This window comes from Asparagus officinalis, chromosome 9, assembly GCF_001876935.1.
Source record: "Asparagus officinalis chromosome 9, Aspof.V1, whole genome shotgun sequence".
In the NCBI taxonomy this organism is placed as follows: domain Eukaryota; kingdom Viridiplantae; phylum Streptophyta; class Magnoliopsida; order Asparagales; family Asparagaceae; genus Asparagus; species Asparagus officinalis.
This window is the reverse complement of record NC_033802.1, coordinates 54116635-54141360: the sequence shown is the minus strand read 5'-3', so window position 1 is coordinate 54141360 and position 24726 is coordinate 54116635. Positions and strand designations below refer to the sequence as shown.

Sequence of the window (24726 nt, the reverse complement as noted above, 5' to 3'; positions counted from 1 at the left end):
ACTCAGAACCAAAAGATACATATCACAACTGAAATGATCATCCAGACATAATATTCGGGCCAAACATGCCCTTATACAAACTATCTGAATGAAATACTGGAGAATATAAAATACAATGATCAGGCGGAAAAGGAAATGCTACGAAAATAAACTGAAAGGAATAACTGAACTTCAACTCTTCTTCTGCTTCGTCTACAAGACACTCCTACTGAGAATACTCGGCTTTGGCGCATCTCCAAGCTGAACCTGTTCTTCTTCTAAGTCTGACGTACACCAGAAAAAACAGGTGTACGTCAGGTGCATGGCGCACGGCAAGATCCCATAGAACAAACGAAAACCAAAGCGGAAATCGATACAATAATAGAAATGACAAAAGGACGTACAACTGAGAATCCAACAAATCAACATGCAATCCACTACCAAAACATGATAATCATAAGAATCCGTAAATCAATCGGGTAACGAAATCATGCAGCTAGCGATCAGAATAATCATCCAAGTACAGAGTCATACACTAGATGGAATTAATACTTAAAAATCTACAACTCGAGACGTAGTACGTCGAGCGAAATAATCCAAACAAGGAAACCCTCCTGTATATACCATATGTCTCGAATTGTAAATAATTAAATATTAATCCCGATCTATGTACGAAGAGAAATACAGCTGGTCTACATCTCACAAGAACTCATACCTAGCCAATAAACGAGGTCATGTAACTAGCCATTCTATAACAGGTCACTGGTCACATCTCACACAGAGCCAACGCTCATATCACCGGATAACTGACTGTTCACAAATCCCCTACGTGCATCCAACCCCGCTACACATGCAACTGACTGTTCATAAATCCTCTACGTGCATCCAATCCCGCGAAACGGTTCGGTGAGAGGACTACACGAAATCCGATTTCGGCCTGGTTCGAACTCAAGCAAAACTCGGGTGACGAAACGATTTCACTAACCAAGTGCGAAATGGTTCACTTGGCCCAACAACCTAAGCCCAGTGCGAAACGGTTCACTGGTTCTAGTCTGGAAGATACATCAACAGTCTTATCCGATCACATGAACATTAACTTCCCCATCCCAACTCTTCTCGCTTTCTAAGTCAACATACACACAGGTTTCTAAGTCTTAAACTGGACACACTAGGCCACACTAGTCATGAATTTCTAACGGTTCTCAAGCATAACAAAGAGTAATAAACACAACTAATCATATACATCAAGATCATAACATATCACATAATTAAAATTAAGAAACATAAATCATGAAAAATTCATAATAATCCCTTTTCTAAAATAAATCCTTAAAATTATTTATAAATGTTCTAAAATAATTCCTTTTATAAAATAAATCCTTTAAAAAATATTTATAATGTTCTAAATAATTTCTTTTATAAAACTTTCTTAAATTACTGAAATTATTCTAAATTGATACTTATTCTAAAATAAATTCTTTTAAATTATAATTATTCTAAAATAATTCTTTTGTCAAACAAATTCTATTGTTTTATTATAATTACTCTAAAATTATTTTTCACCAAAATAATTTATTATAATTATTTTAAAATGATTATTTTGTCAAATAAATCCTTAAAAAATCATAAACTAATCTAAAATAATTTTATCTTATTTTATCTTTACAGTATCTATTATCAAAATATTATTTTTAGTATCATTCGTCAAATAAATCCGTACAGGTCATCACAGTATATGTATTACAATGTGAATGGTCATACATTATTGTCCACAGTCCGTTTCGTTCACGATACTTCTATACGTTATAGTTCTCAGTCCAATATGTTCACGACAGTTCCGTATTTGTAACGAATAATTATTCGGGTAACGAATTCGTATGCATAATAAATTTGTGCTCAATCTAAAATTATACTGAGCAAGAATAGGGATCTTGCAAGCAACTAATTAAATCAGGGCGGTCTAAGAATTGAATGATAAGTCAAAGGAGTATCGGGATCTTGCACATAAATAACCTACGACAAATAAAAGAACTGGAACGAAACTAAACAAGGATCGGGATCTTGCCTCGGGGTCTCGTCGAACGATTCAACTTCGACGGCGCGGGTACGCGGGTCTGATCTGAGCGTCGGTCGGAGCGGTTGGGGGCTACCGTCAGCGAGAGAGATCGTCAGCAACGTCGACAGTGAGGCAAGGACAACAGCGACGAGGTGAGGGCTGAAGGAGTCGAGGTTACCGGCGTTGCTAGCGGCACGGCGAGTTTAAATATGGGAAAAAATAATAAAAAATTAAAAAAATAAGATAAAATAATAAATGAGATGCGTGTGGAGCAGTCATTTTTGAAAAAATGCGGAGGGAGAGAACGGGGTTGTTGGGGTTTGTCGTGGGAGCAAAATAATGTTGGAGTATTTTCAAATAGTTTTAGGTATTTAAACGAAAATAATTAAAATAAATAATTTCGGGTACTTAAAAATTAAACTAATTACATAATAATTATCTACAAATAAAAACGTACATGTTGAGCTAATACAACAGTTGATACGAAACTGTCGAAATATACCTATATTGTACAATTAAACGGAAATAATTAATAATAAAAATATATTTACTTACATTTAAAATCAAATAATTATGTGACAATTATCTACACGATAAAACGTACTAGTTGTACTAATACGACCAATAATACGCAATAGTAGAAATAGTACAAGAAATTATACAAATAATACATAATTAATAATACATCGTATTATACAAAAATATACGTAATAATAATAATAATACCACATATTATTCAAAATGATACGTAATAGTATCGGTAACACAACGGATAAATCCCAGAAATTTTTATTGCACTAAATTAATTTATAAATATAAAAACCATTTAAATAAATATAAACTTAGACTTTAAATCATAGAAAATTCTAGAAAATCGAGAAAAATACAAATACTCTTTTAAAAATAATAATTAAATATTTTAAAATACTAAAAATTTATTTTAACTAGTATCAAAATTTTACGATCATTACACTAGACAAACAACATTAGTTGTAAATTGTTTGTTAATCATCATCAAAACAAAAGGACCCAACAGAGAATGTAAATGATCATTCCATTTCCACACTCATTCCATTCCACGTCATGCTTCATTCCGTTCTCAATCCGATTTTCACGTACCAAACGGTTTGGTACGTAAACATACACAACTTATAACATACTCTCCCTCTCTCCCTCTCTCTCTCTTCCTTCTTGTCTGTCCTAACACATTTAATATCATTCTATTCACTTCCTTGCCATCCCATTCCCTTGGGTTCACTTCAACTCACTCCTCTCCCTACCTCTTTATGTACCCAAACCCACTATAAGTCTTAAGAACATGCAATTTTTTGGAGTCCAATAGATTTTTTGGACTATAATCCACTTTACATGTGTACGAGTCTTTTAAATGCACTCAAATATCCTATTCTTTCCCCTATATTCCACTTATAGACCTCACTTGCTTTCGGCAGGGCTTATATATCGGATTTGCTCCTAGTAAAGCGAAGTTAGTGAACATTGGATAAGTTAAAATAAGTTAACATGTGAAACTTGGTAAGAGATTTAATTAGGGAGACTAACAGGACCTTTTTTCATCATGTTTGAAAAGTTTAACAAAGTGAAGAGAAGAGACGAGAATATATGTAAATTTACATAAATAACTTTACATGTGTAATTCTTTTTTTAATAGAAGGGTAAAATCATCTTTGAGTAATAGTTATCTTAACTTCTCCTTGGTTATACCCCAATATAAGGGGGAACAAAATCTTAGCTTGTCTCACCTTGGTTACCTTAACTTCCTCCCATCCATTATCCATCACAAATAAGCTCCCGAACAAAATTAATGAGTTCCTACCTTCTCATACCTCCCGTTAAACCCAATCCAAATATGCCCCCAAAGTATTTTAATTACTTTCAAGTACTTCGGTGCGAGCGTTACTTATATGATAAAAAAAGTATGGAAAGACTTAAGAGTATTGTATGATTTCTTATTAGTTTGAGAGCATTTCCCTTGATTGGTTAATTGTTTATTGTTGATTGGTTTAATTGATAGGGGCATTTACAATTTGATTCTTTTCACATGTAAGGGCATTTTAGAAATTCCAAAAATGTGGCTCGTATGACCAAATGGGCCCTTAGGATAAGTTAAGTTAGGGGCATTCACAATTGATTCTTTTTCCAATTTATATTTAAACACATTTTATTGAATTATGCTTAAATATTTTAATTTTAAAATTTTAAAACTAGCACTTACATACCCTTAAGTTTGCATGACTGAGAACATTTAAGTAGAAAGTTTAAAAATTTAAGAGTATTTAACTCTATATTTTTTAAGCTTTAGGGTCAAAACATGTCAGGATTTATACAGTTATGTAAATGACGTCAAAAATAAGTGAGGGTATATAAGTGCGAAGTAGTAAAAACTATAGGGTGTTTAAGTGCAATTAAGCCTTACGGCCGATTGCTGTTTGGGTTGGAACAGTATAGAGTTATAACAAACTGCGGGAGCAGGCGACACAGAAGAAAACCCTGCGCCTCTCTCAAAAACCCTCTTTTGGCTTTCGCCGTTGCCCTAATCTCACACAGATTGCTTCAATTATGGCGGCAAATAGTAACAAAATAACTTTAGTTTTCTTGTTTTCAATTAGAAATATTTCTTGATTCCCCTATTTTTGATCTTGAATTAATTAAGTTTTTTTTGGATTGAAGCAATGGCGCGTTCTTTTCTTCAAGCTGTGGCTACGGAGGAAGTCGCTCCTCCTCTTCGAGTCGTTCAGATGGAAGGACTGGTAACTAACTTTTGCGATTTTTGTTGCGGATTTTTGAGTTTTTCTAATTTTTTCGGATTTATTTGGTAATTTTTTGGTGGTAATTTGAAGTTTTAGGGCAATTTTAGCGGAAAATTAATTTGAAGTTTTTAGGGCAATTTTAGCGGAAAATAAACATTCTTTTTGGTAATAATGTATTGGAGATTGGCGCAGAAATATACTCAAAACTTTGGTTCTTAGTTCCATTTGCCATTTCATCTACCAATTAGGAGTTTTTTGAAGAATGTAAATGCTATTTTATTTAAATTGCCATTTCATTGACCAATTAGGAATTTGCTGAAGGAAATAAATATTATTTATTAAATTTAATAATAATCTAAACTGATTTTCGGATTAATATCAATTAAACAAGAACATGTCATATATATTTTTGCGAATTTTGTACCATAAGAACTTTAGGAATTTTCCTTTGGCTTTTAAAAACTGTTATTTACCTGTTGAAGGCTGTAGGTTTTCATAACCATTTGCTATTCTATTTCACACTTAATTTAAGAAAAATGAGGGAGGATCAAATCCATACATATTATTCAAAATTATAAAAAAGAAATTGTAGTGGCTCTCACATAATCATACAAAGATTTGTACTAACTCATGTATTCTAATAAAGATACATATCTCATCAATGAATATAATTCACATTTACATCAAGATGTGAGATGGCTCGGGGTTCACCAGACACAAAACCCGAGAAAACAATTTGAGACCATAGCTCGAAATTATCAATCGTATCGAAAGGAAAATAAGTGTATATATAAATCAGCTCCTTTTAGGTACTGCTCTTCGGCCTGGTGGCACATATCTTGCCTTCTTGGGCAGAAGATTTTAAGCTCGGCTCCCTCCACTAGCATGCGAAAACAATTTTTTTATTCTCATAGTCACATGAATAATAAGCAAACTGAGAGTAAAGTTCATATGTGGTGGGTCCACAATGCAACCAAACAAAATTATCATTTAACTAAATGCAAGCAACTTAAGGGGTCATAACCCCATCCAAACAAATAATCGACTAACTAGCCAACTAAATAAGCCAATAGCTTTGGTACTCCAAAAACACTCTTTGGTACTGATGGCAAAAATTGTAATTAAATTTCTTGATTTCGCTCTAGAAGTCCTGAGAAAAATAGTAGCCGCTAAGAATAGAGTACCACACCCAAATTTGTAATTAATGACACATTGAAGGGCAATTCTTAACTAATTTAGCCGTCCCTCTGCTTCCTCCACATTCACTCCCTTTTTCTTTGTTTTTTTTCAAGAGAAACAATGTCTTCAAGTGAGACCCATTCTCAATTATTTCACAATCTTATTTAATTTTGAGTTAGATCAACGTCATTCTTCTACTTCGCATCTATTGTGATCGACAAGGATAGGTAGAAGTCTAGAACTCCTCTATTTCACTTTTCTATTTGTCTTGATTAGATCCTTAACAACTAGAAAAAGGAAGTACTATTTCGCAGTGGATTGATGATTGTAGAGTTCAAAGTATTTTTTACGAAATTCCAATATAGGAGATATATCTCATGTGCCCTTCTCTACAATACTCTTATCAATAAAAAATGAAATATGTTGGTGTACCTAAGTAAAATCTACACTTTTAATCCAACTATACTGTCTATGAATTTACTAATCGGAAAATAACTCTGCAATTAAGTCTACCTTTTCCGTCCTCTATATTTTTTGGAAAAAAGAAATTATGGGTTTGGCTAGGTGAGGAAGAAGATAGTAGCAAGATACAATTTTACTATTTAAATAAAGTTGAAAAAATAATCCCTTTTTTGGAGCACGGTATCTGGTCTTTTATAAAACTGTTGTACTATTTTATCTTTTGTCAAGATTGCTATGGAAATGACGTAAAGATAGAGTCTAGATGAGGAAGAAGATGAGATATTGGAGTGCAATTTTTCTTAGATTAAAATTGAATAAAAAACCATGTTTAGAACACTGAATTCGATCGCTTTTTCATCTTTGACTTCGATATGTGTTTTTTTGAGACTGAACAAATCGAGAATAACTCTAATTTTTTAGGTTGACAAACTGAGAATGGGAGGGGTGAGGAAAGGAAATAGTTGTGACAAGAGAAGAAATAGGGGAAAATTACTAAATAAGAATGCACCAAAAATTTTTCCCATTTGACACTTGTTTTCTATTTTATGTAAACTAAAAAATTGTAAAATTCCTACTACCAGAGTACTGATGCATTCCTCATTAAATAATTCCTCTGACGGCTGTATAGTTTTGGGGGTAAAAGAGCATTAGTTATTGCTTGCTAATAAAATTTTATTTACTTTTTCTGGTGGCTGTATAGTTTTGGCCGAAAAAAGAGCTTTAGTTATTGTCTGCTAATGAAATTTTAATTACTTGACTACTCGATAATATGATCCCAAAACAATACTACAATTATGATCATCTGATCTAACACAAATCATATTAACCAAATTAAACATAATTGATTTCCCAATAATTGTTTTTCGTTCACATAGCACTAAAAACCATTGTAGTATGTGATGCTGTTAATGGATGTATAATCAAGTTATGATTGTTATCAATGTAAATCAAGCGAATGTCCAATAGTAAAAAATGGAAAGTGTATGCTAATAGATCACGATAGCACAAATCCATTGACATTCTTTCGTTTCTTTGAGAGAATGTGATTTTATTCATGATTAAGATGTGTCCGACCTCCTCGATATTCTCATCTAGCGGGCTTTCAAAAAGACATATTCTTAAAATACCAACCTTGCTATTAGTGGACAGATGACTATTGTAAGTTTGCAATTGCCCATCATAAGTTGGCACTGATCATCAATACAGAACCACCACCATTAGTAGTCTGTCTACTATCACCCTTGTTGTTTGCCGTCTCCACTGAGCCTACACTAATAAATTACAATACACTAATAAATTTTTATCTATAATAAGTATATCAATTTATTCAATAACATTGAAAGTCGAAACAATGAAAAACTTGATAATATATAAACATTGTTCGATATTGCTGAAGGAAACAAATTTTATTTATTCAAATATAATAATAATCAAAACTAATTTTCAGATCAACATTAACCGTACAAGATCGTATCATATATATTTTACAATTTTTCTAAAAAAGTGTTTTAGGAATACCTATCTTCCAAGTAGCACAAGTGTTTTGCCTTTACTTGATTCGCCTTGCTTCTCCTACTTCAGGTCAAATTAAAGGAGATGATGATTCTCTCTCTAATTCATGCTTTGAAATTTTGGTTGAGATGAATGCCCGTTTATCTCAAAGACAAGCCTATGGCCCTACATCTTATAGGGATCATGTAGGCGAGATCTTACAGGAATCTTTTACTGTTTGTTTAAACTTAACTATCGTATCTATTGAGAACCTATATTTCAACTAATTATACTATCCGTTGAGGTTTTATATCTCAACTGATCAATCTTAACTGATCATAAATATCTTCCCATATAAGAACTTTATATAAGTTTTAAGTTATAATGACAAATTTACCCATCAACATATTTGCAAAGTAGAGAAAAATATATTCACAAGTGTCTCCCTTTCTAACAATTCTTCGCTTATCTATTCTACTAATATCTTTATTCCAATTTATTTAACTGTAACATCTTTCAGTATTATTTACTAAATGAACATTTGGACGTGCATAAGTATATATGTTCAATTAGAACAGAATCAAGTTCTCTCAATAACAATTATTGTCAAGGAAGTAAGCGAGGTACTTATAATTTGGTTCTTAGCCTTGGAAGGATACCATTTATATATTTATGTGTTAACTTTGACATAGCCAATCATTAACGTCTAACTAAAAAGTTATAGATGAACCTGCAAGATTGCATAAATATTATATGAGATGTGTTATTTTAACATAAAGTCCACATTTAATTTTTTTTTGAAGAAATTTGTTATTCCAAGTGGTTCTACTGCTAATATTTGACTATATCAAGCTAGATGAGTATGGTTTGACAAAAAACTAATACATAAATAATGTATTAGTTGAGTATATTAAGTCCAATAAGATGTGGAATTAAATATAACTTGTAAGAGTGATAATAGATATAAGTGGTCTCAGTAACTTATATTGAAATGAAAATAATAGTAGAATGATCGATAGAGATTGAAGTGCTAGAAAGGGGGCCACTTGTAACTATCCTTTTTCTCTATTGTTACTTTGCAAATATGTTGATGGGTATTTGTGGGGTTTAAACTTAAATAAAATTAAGATACAACAAGCTATCTGTGACCAGGTAGGATTGCTTACTTGAGATGCACAATCTCAATAGATAATTATGACTGGTTGACATATAGGATCTCAAATGATATTATAGTTAAGTATAAATGAATAGCTAGCAAAAAATTCCTGTAAGATCCTATCTACATGCTCCCTATAAGTAAAGGCTTCTCTGTGAGGAAAACAACAAAAGTTCTTTTGCATTAAAAAAGTCCGAGAGAGCAAATTAGCAAGGGAATGACCATCATCTCCTTTAATTTGTGAGGCAACCCAAATGGATAGGAGCAACAAGGTGAACTAAGTAGAGACAAGATGCTTGTGCTGTTTAGAAGTGAGGTATTTCCAAAACCAATATTCTAGAAAGCACTAGGCATGGCGCCCGGCACCTAGAGCAATGCCAAAGTGGCACATAGGCATTTTGTTAGCATTAAGTGGTAAGAAGTTTTTTCAAAGATTCAAAATTTTATCCTCATCGTTTTATTTGAGATAAACTTGGATCGAGTTCTGATCTTATACACTTTAACTTTAACCTGATATGTTCTATTCACCCCTTGCTATGCTTAAGTGGATAGCAAACCCCTTTTGATGTGGTGAGTCCACGTGAGCAGGACATGTTCACCCGATGTTATGCTTAAGTGGATAACAAACCCCTTTTGATGCGGTGAGTCCATGTGGGCAGCCCATGTTCACCTAGGCACTCTCAAGTATTAAGCAAGTGGTTTAGGTACCGCTTACGCCTAGACGGGCATCCAAACCGCTTTTTAAAATGTTGTTTCCTTCAGACAGTAGTATATATCATGTAGTTTTTCGTTGTTTTGATATGATTGAAGAAATTGATATAATTATAGTAGATATGATATAGTAATGTACCATAATCTATTGCCTCATTACATTGACAGTTTTTTGCATTCTACTCAATTTGATTGTTGACAGTTAATAAATTTGATCTGTGAATCTCATGATGTGGACCAGGCCGTCTAACCTGTCTCTTTAGGCACACAATTTGAATTATATGTTTGGTTATATTCTATTCGTTTATTAACTGAATATTAAAAAAATATTCATTTACTGTTAAATAAACTATGGAATCGAATATAACTTGGAGTATGTTTGGTAACCAAAGTTTTTTTTGGTTGTGTTTTAAAAAAAAACACCATGTCATAGTGTTTATTTTTCAAAAGTGTTTTCAAAACACTATTTTAAAAGCATATGATACACACCCAACCAATTAAACCTTACTCTCGCCCGTTGCCGCTCCCCACCACCAACCACTTGTCGGCCGTTAGTCGTCACCGGCCTTAGTCGTAACCATTGACTGAATTCATAGCTGATGCAAGTTAGGAAATCTGTATATAGATCTAGACTGCAAACAACTCGCTGGTGCATGATGCTTAAGAAATGAAGATGGGGTTCTGCATATTATTTATTGTATTTATTATTTTGTGTTTGTCAAATGCTGTTACAAGAGAAATCTATCAATAAAATCAATGAACAAAATTTATCTGACAAGTAAAAACTTATAGCCAAGCAAGAAGGGAATGGTAGCCAGTTTATTAATAAAAATTGCAGTTATTATTTCAGCAATAAACGAGAAAAAAAGAGGAACAAATCTCACAGTTAATAGCAAATAATTAGAAGGTAAAAGGGGAAAAAATCTCACATTTATTATTTCAGCAATAAACGAGAAAAAAAACCAACCTTGATCGAAATTGTTGGAGGAGGCGTCGGAATCGACCGGAGCGGCGACGAGGAGGCAGCTGCGGCGACGTGGAGGCGGCAGCGGCGAATACTCGAGAGGACCTGGCGAGCGTCGGATGCTTGCGGGGCTTTGGTTTGTTAGGGTTGAGGATGTCGTCGATGGGTGTTAGGATTGAGGCTAACGAAGACGTCGGAGGCTGCGTCGGTGGCGGCGATGAAGTTAGGGTTGAGGGAGAGAAGGGATCAGGGTTGATTTGGGGGAAATGAGACACGGGAGTTTGAAAACACCTTTTAGGTGTTTTGATAAAAACGTGTATTTTTTCCATTTTGTGAAGGGGCAGCTCAAAAAAACACATCAGTTCCCAAACGTGGGTATATGTTTTTTTTGGAAAAAAACGAAAATGGGACAAACACAATGATAGCCAAACGCTCCCTTAATATTTGGGCAAATAATAATCGAACTGTTTGCTTATTATTTGGTTCACTTCCACCTCTAGGTGCGAGCCAGTTTTTATATAATGATTAGATCTGCATAACTTCAAAAGGTGGAAGTTATTATGACTAGGAGGCTACGTACTTTTGTGTAAAAGCTTCACCTTTGTTTTACGTATATCAAAGCTAAGTCATTTTTAGTAATATATGATAGATTGAAGAAAGTTGTGTTGTTTCTGCACCATATCAATTGAGAATTTTAAGGCAATTGAATTCTAGTATGGGAGAGAACGAACGAATTGGTGCGGAAGCCCTTGTTACCACAGTACCTCATATATTATTACATTGTATTCCACTCACTTTGAAGAATCTCTGTGTGGTAGCTAACATACTTGAGATGCATTTCCCTTCCCCTTGCTGAAGCTTATGATTCCTAAATTTTAAATTTTATGACTTTGATAGCTTAAAATAATTATTGTATATTTTTATGTCCCCTTTTGTTTTTAATGATGTTTAGTGCTTTATCTGCTGTGCTGTTGCTTCCATAACTGGAAGTCCAGAATGGCTGTGTTTATATGAAATTCTTACTTATTCTTGAATGGCATTTTGCAGGCAGTTTTGAAAATAATTAAACACTGCAAGGAATTCTCCCCAGCTCTGGTCACAGGGCAACTTCTTGGTCTTGATGTTGGGAGTGTACTTGAAGTCACTAACTGTTTTCCTTTCCCTGTATGTTAAAATCTTTCCTTTTCCACTGATGAGAGTAGCATCTATTTACTTCTTCACTCAGATTTGCACTGTTCCCTTATATGGCTAAGTTCAATCCCCTCAATCCACTTCTTTAAAAAAACATTAAATTGTCAATTCTTTTCAATAATAACATATTTTTCCATTTGCATGTTGAGATTGTCTTAGAATTACAATTTCTTTAGGTAACAAGTTTCAGTCCCCTTCCTTTAATTTTTTTTTTGTTCTTTTATGCTAACAACAGTCTGTAACGTTGTAGATTAGAGAAGAAGATGAGGAAATTGAAGCAGATGGAGCAAATTATCAGCTTGAAATGATGAGATGCTTAAGGGAGGTTAATGTGGACAACAACACTGTAGGATGGTATGCAGAACAACCATAAATTAGTATTTAAATTTTTTCTTTATAATTCATCTATCTAAGAACCGGATCTACTTTTTACATATGGTCTACTAACCTTTGGAGATTGGAGTCAATTGGAGATTTAATCAAGAATTATCTTATGGCATTCTCAAACGAAGTTAGCTTAAAGCCTTAAAACTGAATGCATGTAACTTTTTAGGCATCCTTTGCCTCCTTTTAAAATATAAGTGCAATAATTTGCAGTTATGTTCCCTTGTGGACACAATCAAATTTGTTGGGTATGTATGTTTAAGCTTAGGCACGAAACTGCTTAGTTATACAGATGTGGCTGGTATACTACAAACTATCCTGAACTTCCAAGTAGCAGGGAACTGCACACGACTAGTTTTAACTGCTGCATGCTAGTACCAATCTATTTTTAGTTACATTTAATTTCCTATAGTTGGATACTGTAGTAGAATTCTGGAGTTGATTAGTAAACTGCAGGTTTAAAGTTTAGATGTCTTAGAGAAGTAATTTCGTAGTGCATACCAGAATTGTAACAATTCACTGTTTGAAGTCATGATAGTGAATAGCAGTGTTCTAAAATCCGGATTAAACGGCCGCTTATGCCTAAGCTGGTTGGAACCGCTCCAATTAGGGAAAAAGCTTTCCATAGGCGGTCATCCGCATAGTCGAGTGCATTTTTAGTAAGCGTCACATAATTTTTTATGTTGGTGCTTTTCTTTTAAATCTTTTCCAGGTTGAACTTGTTTACTGAAACCTGATCCAACTACTAAAGTAAAAAAAAATCTAACTCTAAAATTGTCCCAAAGTTCCACTATTTCTATTCTCTCTTGTTTGAACCTAGTGATTGTGACAAATATCTCTAGCTTTCGTCGACACTTGCTCTTGCTTGAACTTGGGATGCTCGAGTAAACTCACTGGAAGATTGTACGACCTCCGACGTTCTCCCTTCAAGCGACCTGGAGATCACCTTGATGCTCTCTGGTGTTCCCGTTGAAGCTCTCCAGTGAAATAGATTAGTTGAAGTTTCTAAGTATAATTTCTGTTTTTCATGAATTTTTTATATTTTAACAAATGATAAATAATAAATATATATTATAAATTGACAAGGTTTTCGATAGCGGATAGCGTCGCGTAGCGGTGAGGCATCTCGCTAAGACTATTTCGGGCTATTGCAGTAAAATAGCAGTAAAAAGCGCAAAGTCAAATAGCGGTCTAATTTAGATATGTATAAATACTAAAAAAAATTAAAGAAAAATCTAAGAAATCTCAAAGTACATATTGGATGATTTAAAGAGACCCTAAACATGAAATAGACATATAACCATCACGTAATACCGAAGATGACTGGAGGAGTCAAAAAGTCGTCGTCTTTGAGAAGAAGAGCTTAGCGGCAAGGTTTTAAATATCGGATGTCGGGTTCATGTCGGATGGCTGAAATCCATATCGGATAACGGAAATCGGGGATATATCGGGGGACATTGACTAAATATCGGATTGCCATATCGGGTAGTGCGCATATATATAATATCATGTCCTAAATGTAATCTAAGCATTCATAAATTCAATATAAGCATACTTTATAAATTCTATAGACTAAACATATAAAAAAGTAAATAATATATGGATTTGGGTTCATAAATTCTTTCTATCGGGTTCATAAGAAACCCTTAAACATGAGAACGAGTCAAACGGGTTTGGGTATTTATCACTAAACCCAAACCCGATAATAAAAAACAGATCTTAAAAAAAGTACCATATCGGTCGATTTTTCAAAGCTAAAAATAGGCCGATATGCCCGATATGACCCTCATATTTCCGATTTTGCCCTGAAAACCGACATACGAGTTGAAAACGTCCATGTCGTGTCGGTCAACCCCTCAAACCGATATGTCAGCCGACATGTCGGACATGTCGGCCGATATTTAAAACCTTGCTTAGCGGTGACAGGACTGCCCTAAGGGGAGCTCACGGTGAAGGAGGTGAAAGGAAGTATCAAGGTAGGTGCCAGAGGTTATGAGAAGTGGCGGAAGTATGCTGAAAATCACAGGAGACGGTGGAATGCAATGGTCAAGTGTTGAGTTTAATTTTAAAAAAATAAGCATCAAACCGCTTTTAAATAGCAGTCAAAAAGCAAATTTCGAATGCAATCGCTCACTATTTACCGTTATGACACACTATTGGCTGCTTTTGCAAACAAACATATTCCGCAATATATCACCGTTATTGCGCGATAGCGTAGCGGGCGATAGCGTCGTGGGAACGGACCGCTAACGCTATTAGCGCCGCTATTGCAGGGCTATTTACCGCTATTTATAACAGTGAAAATTAAAATGTGTAATTCCGCATAATTCAATTAATCGGCGCATAATCCAATTAATTGTTAAGCGCTCTCGAACTGCACTCATAATAAAACAATGTTCTTGAACATTGGTGATTAGTGGGGAACAGTCTATGGTAGCATACTGTAGTTAAATTCCATAGTGTATAGTTTCTTTTAGGGTCATAACAAAAGTCCTCTGAACTTTTGGGAGTTTTGCACAAAGCTGCCGTCAACTTTGGAAATCAGATAACACCCATGAATTTTGGGGCGTTCGGTGTCCCCCCACCCCAACCCCCCACCCACCAAAAAAAAGGGAAAAAGTATTGTTCCCCACAAATGGAGGGTTTTGGGTAAAAGACTAATATACTAACCCCCAACTTATTAAATAGAATAGGGAGACCATTTAATTTGGGCCTATGACATTATTTTCATTTTGGATCACATGACTGGTGCATGAGCCATTATAGTTAAGAGTATCAAAGCGGTTTTTGTGAGAAAAGTTCAAGGGTGTTTTATCTGATATTCAAAGTAGGTGGTAGTTTGTGCAAAATCCCCCGAAGTTCTTTTAATGTGATCAAAGTTGGCATAGAACATAGCTTATGCAAAGCAAGTCAATGATGTTTTCAGCCATTGTGATGAGTTTTCTCTCACAAGTTTGCATAGTGAACTATTCATAACAAATGATAAAAGGAAAATATGACTTCTTATAAGGCAGGCACAGTTTGTATGCAATAATGCCATTTGAGGAAGGAAGTTCACTAAGTGGATACATGATTATCAACACGATGCTTGTTAATGTGTGTTCAAAACTGTGATTGCCCATATATTTTGAGATTATGGTTATATTATAGGAGTATAACATGAGTATATCAAAGTTACTATTTTTAATCTTATTGGGTTGCTGCTAGCTTCTCCTATTAATGTCCAACATAATCAACTGTAATTCAAGTTTTTTTCGCTTATTCTACCCCTTTGTTTTTTTAGGTATCAGTCAACTCTGTTGGGGTCATATCAAACAGTGGAGTTGATTGAAACTTTCATGAACTATCAGGTATTGCAAGTTTCTTCTTTGAAATCAAGCATGAGAATATCTTGTTGATGGTCATCAATTGTAAAATTGAAAATACTAATTGTGGGAATGTTGATGATCATGGGAGAAAGTTGACTGGATTATTAACCGAGTTTTATTGACCATGCACCTTTTCCTGTGAGTTGGTTTTTTCAGATTGTGCTTTTGTCTTATAGCTTTGTTAATAAAAAGACAGAAAAATTCTTAATCTCCTAATCGTGGAAAAATCTTATTGATGATCATAGGAAAAAAGTGACTGGATCAATAGGATCCATTGGAAAATAAAAAAAACAAATTGTGGGAATGTCTTGCTGATGATCATCGGTGAAAATTGACTGAATTAATAACCGAGTTTATTGACCACACACCTAGGTAGCACAGACATGGACTCAGATGCAGACACAGATATGGACATGGGACACGGCAAATTTGTAAAATATAGGTGACATAATATATAATACAACAGACATGATCAAATATTAAATAACAATACCAATAACATTTGTATGTTTTTTCCTATTATATATAACAATTAAGAATCAAGTTAAATTAAACCACAAATAAGATTTAACAAGAAAAGTTTTACTTTTGACTGCATGGGATAATACAATGGGTGCTTTTCAAATATTGAAGTAATGAATTTCAGTTTTCGGGTTAAAAAGCCAATTGGTTTTGAACTTGATATTACCAAAAAAATTAGTTTAGGGTACAAGTAATGGGGAAATCGAGTTTTTTCTGAACCACATGTTTCCATGGCGTGTTCGCGGAGAGTCTGTGTCCAACACGTGTCGGACATGGACACGGCACCCAAAATTCCGTGTCCGTGTTACCAGCCATTCACATTTACCTGTGAGTTGACTTTTTCAGCATGTGCTCTTTGGTGATAGCTTGTTAAATTATAAAAAGATAAAAAATTCTTAATCTCTTAATTTCCTGTGAATATTTGTTTCACTTATCAGGTGACGCTTTTGTTTTTCTTCTTTTTAGCTTTTATTTTTCAATGTTTCCTTACATCTGAATTTTTTCTAGCCTAACCACTGGTACCCTCTCACAAGTGGAACAGTGAGCAGGTCATGTAATTTCTGGCAGCAAATTTACAGAAGTGGTGGCTCACAGAAGTACAAAAACTAAAAACCTAGTGCATGTGCTTCTTGTTGTGCAATGTACTTTAGTTGACCTGAGCCCATCTACTAATTTGGCTGATGGGTTAATAGTGGTTAGACCCTCTGTTGTTCTACTGATGCAGATAGACCTCCTAAGTGAATTTCTTTGAGTTCTTAAAAGAGGTAAAAAAGTTTACTCGGGTAGTCTATCCGCACTTGGGCTATAGTTCAGCTGGCCTATCTGCAATTAACCCGGTTGGATTAGGTGATCTTTAAATAATTCTATTGTCTGGATACCTAACTCGCCATCACAACCCCTCCACAGCAACACACAAACCCACCCAGCCCAAACATAAACCCAAATAAAAAGGAAAAAGAACAAATCGACCAAAAGAATGAAGAAACCATCTACACACACTACACAATGAAAAAATAAAAAAGCAGATAGTTACATATATACTTATTCTCTATGTGCCTTTATGTACATAGGATGTAAACTAAGGCCACATATCAGTGAAAGTTTGAATATGCTGTGACTATTTTATTTGGGGGTTGTAGTTCTAGGGTGACATTTCTAATTTGTAAATGTGTTCCTTGCCTTACTTTTGTAGGAAAGTTTCCACCTTGTTACTGATTTTTCTTTTTGTTCTTACAGGAGAACATTCGGCGTTGTGTCTGCATTATATATGATCCTTCAAGGTCGAATCAAGGGGTTTTAGCTCTGAAGGCGTTAAAGCTCTCAGATTCCTTTATGGAACTGTACCGCAAGAACAATTTTACTGGAGAGAAGTATTGAGTTTATCTCCTTACCTGTTAGCATGTATGACACTTGCTGTTAAATTCTAATGTTTTTGCATTATCTACTAGGTTAAGAGAAAAGAAGCTTTCTTGGGTGGATATCTTTGAGGAAATACCTGTATGTGTCTTGTTTCTATGTATGCTTCCCTTTGAATTTATGATGCACATCTTTATACTTCACAAGTATTAAAATTACTTTTCCCTGTTCCCTTTGTAGAGAGGATAACCTGGGAATTGCTTTGAAAATGTTTGGTTATTTCATTAGGCCTACTAATTCATGTTGGTACTTTTCAACCTTCCAGATTAAAGTTTCAAATTCTGCACTTATTAGTGCTTTCATGTCGGAGTTGGAGCCTGATTCACCTGTTGCACAGGTCTTATAAATTTTCAATTATATAAAAGTTACAACTGTTTCATTCTGTTTATTTAACATTCATATTCATGTTTTACCTTTAAATTTGTATCCCTGTACTATTTGCAGTGTGATCTTGATCGTCTGAATTTATCAACAACTCCGTTCATGGAGAGAAATGTTGAGTTTTTGATTGAGTGCATGGAAGATCTTTCTTCTGAACAGAATAAGGTTAGTTTTCCTTTTGGTGCAACACATTTTGACTTTCTTTTGCAACAGTTTCTTATTTGTTTATATGTTTTTTCTCAGTTCCAATATTATTACCGGAACCTTCAAAGGCAACAAGCACAGCAGCAAGCATGGCTTCAGAAGAGGAGGTAATATCAGTTGAAAGCAAAATCTCGGGCATATTTTTTGATCTTTGCTTTTCAGAAATGGTTTTTTATGTAACGTATTCTCTGAATATACAAGCCTTGTGCTTGAGAATTACCATTGAACTGTTGAATTTGATATAAGACTTCAAAGTTAGTGTTGAAATTGACAGAAGACTTTAAAGTTACTGTTAGTAAGAACATATAAGGAGCTATGTTGTGTTTGACCTTTGGCTAAGAAATTCAAAACTTCGTAAGTTATGCACTAAAGTTATATTTTCCTATGATATGTAGCTTTGTGTCCGTATTTGGACTGTTGAAATGGATATGAAGATTTAGGATTCCGTTTATATTGAGTCGAAACTGAATAAGAAAATTAATCGCATGACATCCTGGAAGAACATATTAAGTTGAACCTCAAAGTATATATAATTTATTAAGCTTTATTTCTGTCATTTATGAGCAAATGATAGTGTCTCTATTGTCCTCTTCAGTTTTGATTATAAATTCATTTTTACGTTTATGTGCATTTGCTACTGTTAGGATGGAGAACATGGCAAGGAAAGCTGCTGGAGAAGAGCCCTTGCCTGAAGAAGATCCATCAAACCCCATCTTCAAGCCACTACCTGAACCGTCACGCTTGGATAGTTATCTCATAACAAATCAAGTAGCTAACTATTGCGGTCAAATAAATGGGTATGTACATTTATCATTGGTCCTCTTCATGTGATGATACCATGTTTCTGACAAAAAGAGTCAGCATATCTTTGAAATACGTATGTTTAATAGAGTATTTTCATTCCTAAATGATGGGACTTACTAAGCTTCTCTTCCGCCATGCACTGTTTTGTATTAACATGCAGATATGAACTTTGACACAGATCTAACTATAGTTCAACATAAAAACTCTCTTGGAATAAATGAAAGAGATAGTTACACACTTTAGCTGAAGATTGATTTGATGTTGCTTTGATTATTCTAAGTTGCTGACTTTGGTGCCATATCCATTCCCTTTTGAATTCTACTATAAGAGTTCTATTAAGCGTGTCTGGTGAAAAAATGAATATGCCATAGGCAAAATGATTTTGATAGTAATTATTTGGAGCGGATCATGCCATAAGATATAGTTTGCACTCTCAAGTTATATTTTGAATTGATATTTTTATTTTATTTATTTATTATTTATTTTTTGTGGATCAAGGGTTTTATATTGAGACTTCTTTACAGTTGACAATGTGCTCCCTGAGATTCTACTGCTCAAGTCCTGTTTTGTTTAAGGAGCATTGTGTAATTTTATATAATAATGCAAACTTGTAATCATGATCGGTTGCATTTTCTTCAGTTCTTGGGTTGTTTTAGTTGCCGCATTCAAGCAGATCACTGCAAATTATATCATCTAGATGTTGTGGTTTGGCAGAGAATTGTCACACATTTTAATTTTGTTTATGTGACTCACTTCGTGGTGGCCATTGAAAGTTTAAGATTAGATGTTTAGTAAAGTTTAAGATTAGATGTTTAGTTATTGAATTTTTCTATAGGGTTTTTACATCAAAACTACCTAAACTTTTGCCCAAATTGACGGTTACCGCCTACATTTTTTTTTTTGACAAAAACCACCTAAAATTGCTTACATGCTTTCAATATCACAACAATCTATGTTTTTTTTATCGTTACCACATGAACTTTTATATCTCTTACCACCTAAAGTTTTCTCTCTCTTATGGTTACCACCTTACAAAACACAACTTGATATGTATACCACCTTGCCTTTATAATTTTTTGACATGAATCACCTTCTGTGTTAAGAAAATCACAATTACCACAAAAAATTGAAATATGTACCAAGCATAACCACACATGAGACATTAGCTACAAAAAATAGGTTGTTTTTATGTGACAAAAAACATAGATTGGTGTGACATTGAAAGCATGTAAGCAATTTTAGGTGGTTTTCGTCAAAAAAAGAAAAAAAAAGAAAAAAAAAGAAAAGAATGTAGGTGGTAACCATCAATTTGGGTCAAAGTTTAGGTGGTTTTGATGTAAAAACTCTTTTCTATATCTTTAAATCTCTGCAACGTATTGGTGTATTTTAATTACAGGACTAATTGCTCCAATCTGAAAACTTCACAGGGTTGCTGGGCAGAGTTTCAGCAGATTATATCTCATGAAGGCTTTGCAGGATAATTGAGCAAAAGCCACTCAATTTGTTGTGGAATGATCATTTTTCTCCCATGACTTTCTCTGTAGGAGCGTTTTATTTCTTATGATCGACTGTTCTTGTTTTAACTGGTGTGATATTGATTATGCTAGTGGATGGAAAAAAATATGAATTTTGTGATTTGATGTTTTTTCTTAAAGCAAACTCTCAATTGTAAGAGCTATGGACTTACGAATTATTACGGTTTCATGTAGTTATGATAGAGATGTCCTGATGAACTGTTATGGTATCTAAAATGTTCTACCGCGTGGTACTTTATACACTTTGTTGTGGTTGTGATATTGCAACCAAAGTCTTGTTGTATTTGAATGGAAAGCTATACACTGGGGTACGAATATGATAGCCAATAGATGTCTTAATGTTATGAAATTGCATGGCGTTCCGTTTTGAGCTCTCAGGGTTGATCTTTGTTTTTTTTTTGTTGGATGAAAGGACTAATCTTTGATGCTATCATTTCATTTAGTTGTTTTTCCTAAATTGTGATGACTCTTACTTAGGTCATTTATTATTTTCGGCATTGTCATAAACAAGTCTTTGTTAGACCCTAATGCCACTAGAAAAGAACCCTAGAGGGGGAGGGAGAGGAGGGGTGAATAGGGTCTTATGCTAATCTAATCTGATTAATGTCAATTAAAAACTTATTAACAAGTTATCCTAGCAAATAAGATGTGTAACAATTATATGTAAGGATAAGTAATATAAACAAAGGGTAAAATAAATAAATTACAAATGTGATAGGGGCAATATACACAAAGAATAATAGATAATGGCAATATAAGATAAACACAAAAGTAAATGCGTCAATGACAAACTCAAACACAAGCAAATGATCATGAGTTCAGACATTTCGTCCTATGTCTTCGCTCCCCACTCCCGGGGAGAAATTCACTATCACACTGGGTTTTCGACGCTCACCCGAAAACGTTTACATATCACACTCGGTTTTCTAGCTCACCGAAAATTTTATAATCAACACTCTTGCAATCACAATCTACACATTCTAAGTGTTGGTATCTAGCCCGTGTCTCCATTAAGTGCTCGGATTTACAACCTCTCTCTAGGCTTTACTACCGACGCCACTCCTATTGGGACGATTCCGTCTCTCACTACACACTCCTCTCGGTGTACAAGTGTATTATAAAGTGTATCTCATAATAAATGCTCACAAATACAGATGTTTCTTCTCTAACTAGATGAGAAATCAATTAAGCTCACTCTTAAGGTCACAATTCCACAACCCCAATATATACTATGTATGCAAATACAATAAGCTCAATGGTTGTGTGTGAACAATGAGAAAATCAAATATAAAATATATACTATGTATGCAAATACAATAAGCTCAATGGTTGTGTGTGAACAATGAGAAAATCAAATATAAACTCAATGTAAACACTAGCTTAACAATAAGCTCAATGGTTGTGTGTGAACAATGAGAAAATCAAATATAAACTCAATGTAAACACTAGCTTGGTGAAGATGATAAACAACAAATAATTAATGCAAAACTAGTATTGAGTTTAGAAACTTTTCTCTGAAAACAAGATGGAGAGATGGAGATTGAAGCTCAAACAATGAAGATGATCTCCTCCACTTGTGAAAACTTCTTCACAAACCAAAAACTTGATTTTCTTTAAAACACACTAAACAAACTGGTAAACTCTTTTTTAAAACTCTTCTTAGATGATGATAGAGCTGGGTATAAGGGGGTATATATAAGAGACCTCAAAACACAAGAAAAACCCAGCAAAAGGACAAAAAACCCGAAAAACAAGGAGTCTGGAAAACTAGCCGTTATGCAGTTATAAGTCGACTTGCTACAGTGATAAGTCGACTTGTAACTAGCCATTATAGTCAAAAATCAGCCATAAGTCGACTTGTAAATGTCATAAGTCAACTTGCTATAAGTCAACTTGCGTTGTCTGATAAGTCAACTTGGCAGCGGAAAAATAAACATTCCAGAGCATTTCATAAGTCGACTTATCAACCCTGATAAGTCGACTTATGAACATGCACAGAGACTGTGCATGTCCAAAAATTAACTTTGAAACCTTAATTAAAAATAACAAATAAAATTAGAAAAATATAAAACTTTGGGAATGATTGTAAACATGACAATAAACATGTTTACAAAAAGAATTTTTAGAATTGCACTTCCCAATTGTAAAATCTCATCATTTTGCAAATATGTCCAAAACATGAAAAATGTGATTATACATGAAATTTGATGTTTTGACATTAACCAAGTTTTGAAAAAATATAAAATGATTTTATAGACTTAATAAAAGATGTATACAGTGATTGTTAGGTCCATAAATAAGAATACATTATTTTCACAAAAATGTATATATTATACAAAACACATTTGTTTTTCCAAAAGCAATAGAATATGAAACATGTGAAAGTGTATATGAATATAACTATTGTTTTATATCTATAAAGCTAAAATATATATATATAAACTAATAAAATATGTGTGTATATGATATTGAGCTTAAAGTATCTAACACACATAATATAAAATCTAAACTATTTACCCAAACAACTTGATCTTCAATGAGCTCTTCTTGGTAAAATTACGGATGAAGCTTGATCTTGGATCTTGACTTGAATTACATTGCTTCACTCCGGTATTCTGTCAACCTCCATTGGATATAATCGTTATGGCGTAATTCCATCCAACCGCCAACCCATTGTTTGTCTAGAATAAATAAGAAAACACAAGCACTAGACAAACAATATTAGTCGTAAATTGTTTGTTAAATCATCATCAAAACAAAAAGGCCAACAATCTTTACTTCTCAAACAAACACTTACAAGATACAAAGGCTAAATATCATTTATACCTTATAGTTTAATTAAATTTTCACTTGTTCACCCTCACTTGTTCTTCGTGGCCTTTATTAAAATACCACATCGATACCCTTAATTATGTAAACGTGAAGATATTTACTCGAACCTTATATGACACTTAGAATCAAATAGCATGTAAATGTCATATTGGACCATTCAGGTGAAAATTTCCTCGTTTGCATAATGGTGGGGGTACTAATATGCCTATTTTAAACAACTTGAGATATATAAATACCACGAAAAATAAGCGAATGCGTACAAGTGTGAAATGAGTGAAATTATAAGGTATTCAAGTGCTATTTAGCCAAATACAATTTACAGTCACAACAACTTTGCAAACACCCCTTACTTAACAAAGTAAAGGAAGTTTTCCATCCCAGGTGACTTGGACGTACATCGCGGGTGACCCAGACTATTGAAAGGTTCCAATATGACTTTTATGATTTTGAATTCAATTCTTGACCGCATTAAGGATAACAAAAAAAAGAAGTAAAAAAAGGGTTAATTTTTAGAAAGCCGCCCTCAACTACGAGCTTGTCTCAGAAAAAGGAGGTTGAGCACATAGAGGAAGAGATAAGCTCATCGGCCCATGTCACACCCCAAAAAAGAAACCAACTGGGCTCACCCGTTAGCCGTTTGTAACTTATCGGCCTCCTTTGTTGATTACATAGCGTAAAGTAGCTCTTTTTTGTAACTTTTCCTAATAATTCAGCTAAAATTTATATAGCTACTGACTAAATTTTCGAACTTCACTATTATCATTTCTTTTTAGATTCCCATTCCTATCAAAACCTTCTTGCATGGGACATGCATTTCTTATCTTTAGATAAAACAATTACAAATAAGATTCGATGAAATCCATACCTTTCAATATCACAACTGCGATGGGCCTCTCTCTCTCTCTCTCTCTCTCTATATATATATATAGCTACTGACTAAATTTTCGAACTTCACTATTATCATTTCTTTTTAGATTCCCATTCCTATCAAAACCTTCTTGCATGGGACATGCATTTCTTATCTTTAGATAAAACAATTACAAATAAGATTCGATGAAATCCATACCTTTCAATATCACAACTGCGATGGGCCTCTCTCTCTCTCTCTCTCTCTCTATATATATATATATATATATATATATATAGAGATTCCCATTCCTATCAAAACCTTCTTGCATGGGACATGCATTTCTTATCTTTAGATAAAACAATTACAAATAAGATTCGATGAAATCCATACCTTTCAATATCACAACTGCGATGGGCCTCTCTCTCTCTCTCTCTCTCTCTATATATATATATATATATATATATATATAGAGA

General features: G+C 33.9%; 1 protein-coding gene across 1 annotated transcript; it reads left to right on the top strand.

The window, feature by feature from the left end:
• On the top strand, positions 4531 to 20813 carry LOC109824193 (eukaryotic translation initiation factor 3 subunit H). The gene is made up of 12 exons (XM_020390726.1): positions 4531 to 4625; positions 4724 to 4803; positions 11814 to 11930; positions 12208 to 12311; positions 15625 to 15691; positions 17468 to 17601; positions 17680 to 17728; positions 17913 to 17984; positions 18092 to 18193; positions 18272 to 18339; positions 18877 to 19029; positions 20464 to 20813. The coding sequence occupies exons 1-12, from the start codon at positions 4613 to 4615 to the stop codon at positions 20519 to 20521; spliced, it is 1017 nt and encodes a 338-aa protein (XP_020246315.1). The 5' UTR covers positions 4531 to 4612; the 3' UTR covers positions 20522 to 20813.

Coding starts and splice junctions, on each gene's coding strand:
- LOC109824193 (XM_020390726.1), top strand. Junction 17,602..17,679: donor AACAATTTTACTGGAGAGAA/GTATTGAGTTTA, acceptor ATTATCTACTAG/GTTAAGAGAAAAGAAGCTTT. Junction 18,340..18,876: donor GCATGGCTTCAGAAGAGGAG/GTAATATCAGTT, acceptor TGCTACTGTTAG/GATGGAGAACATGGCAAGGA.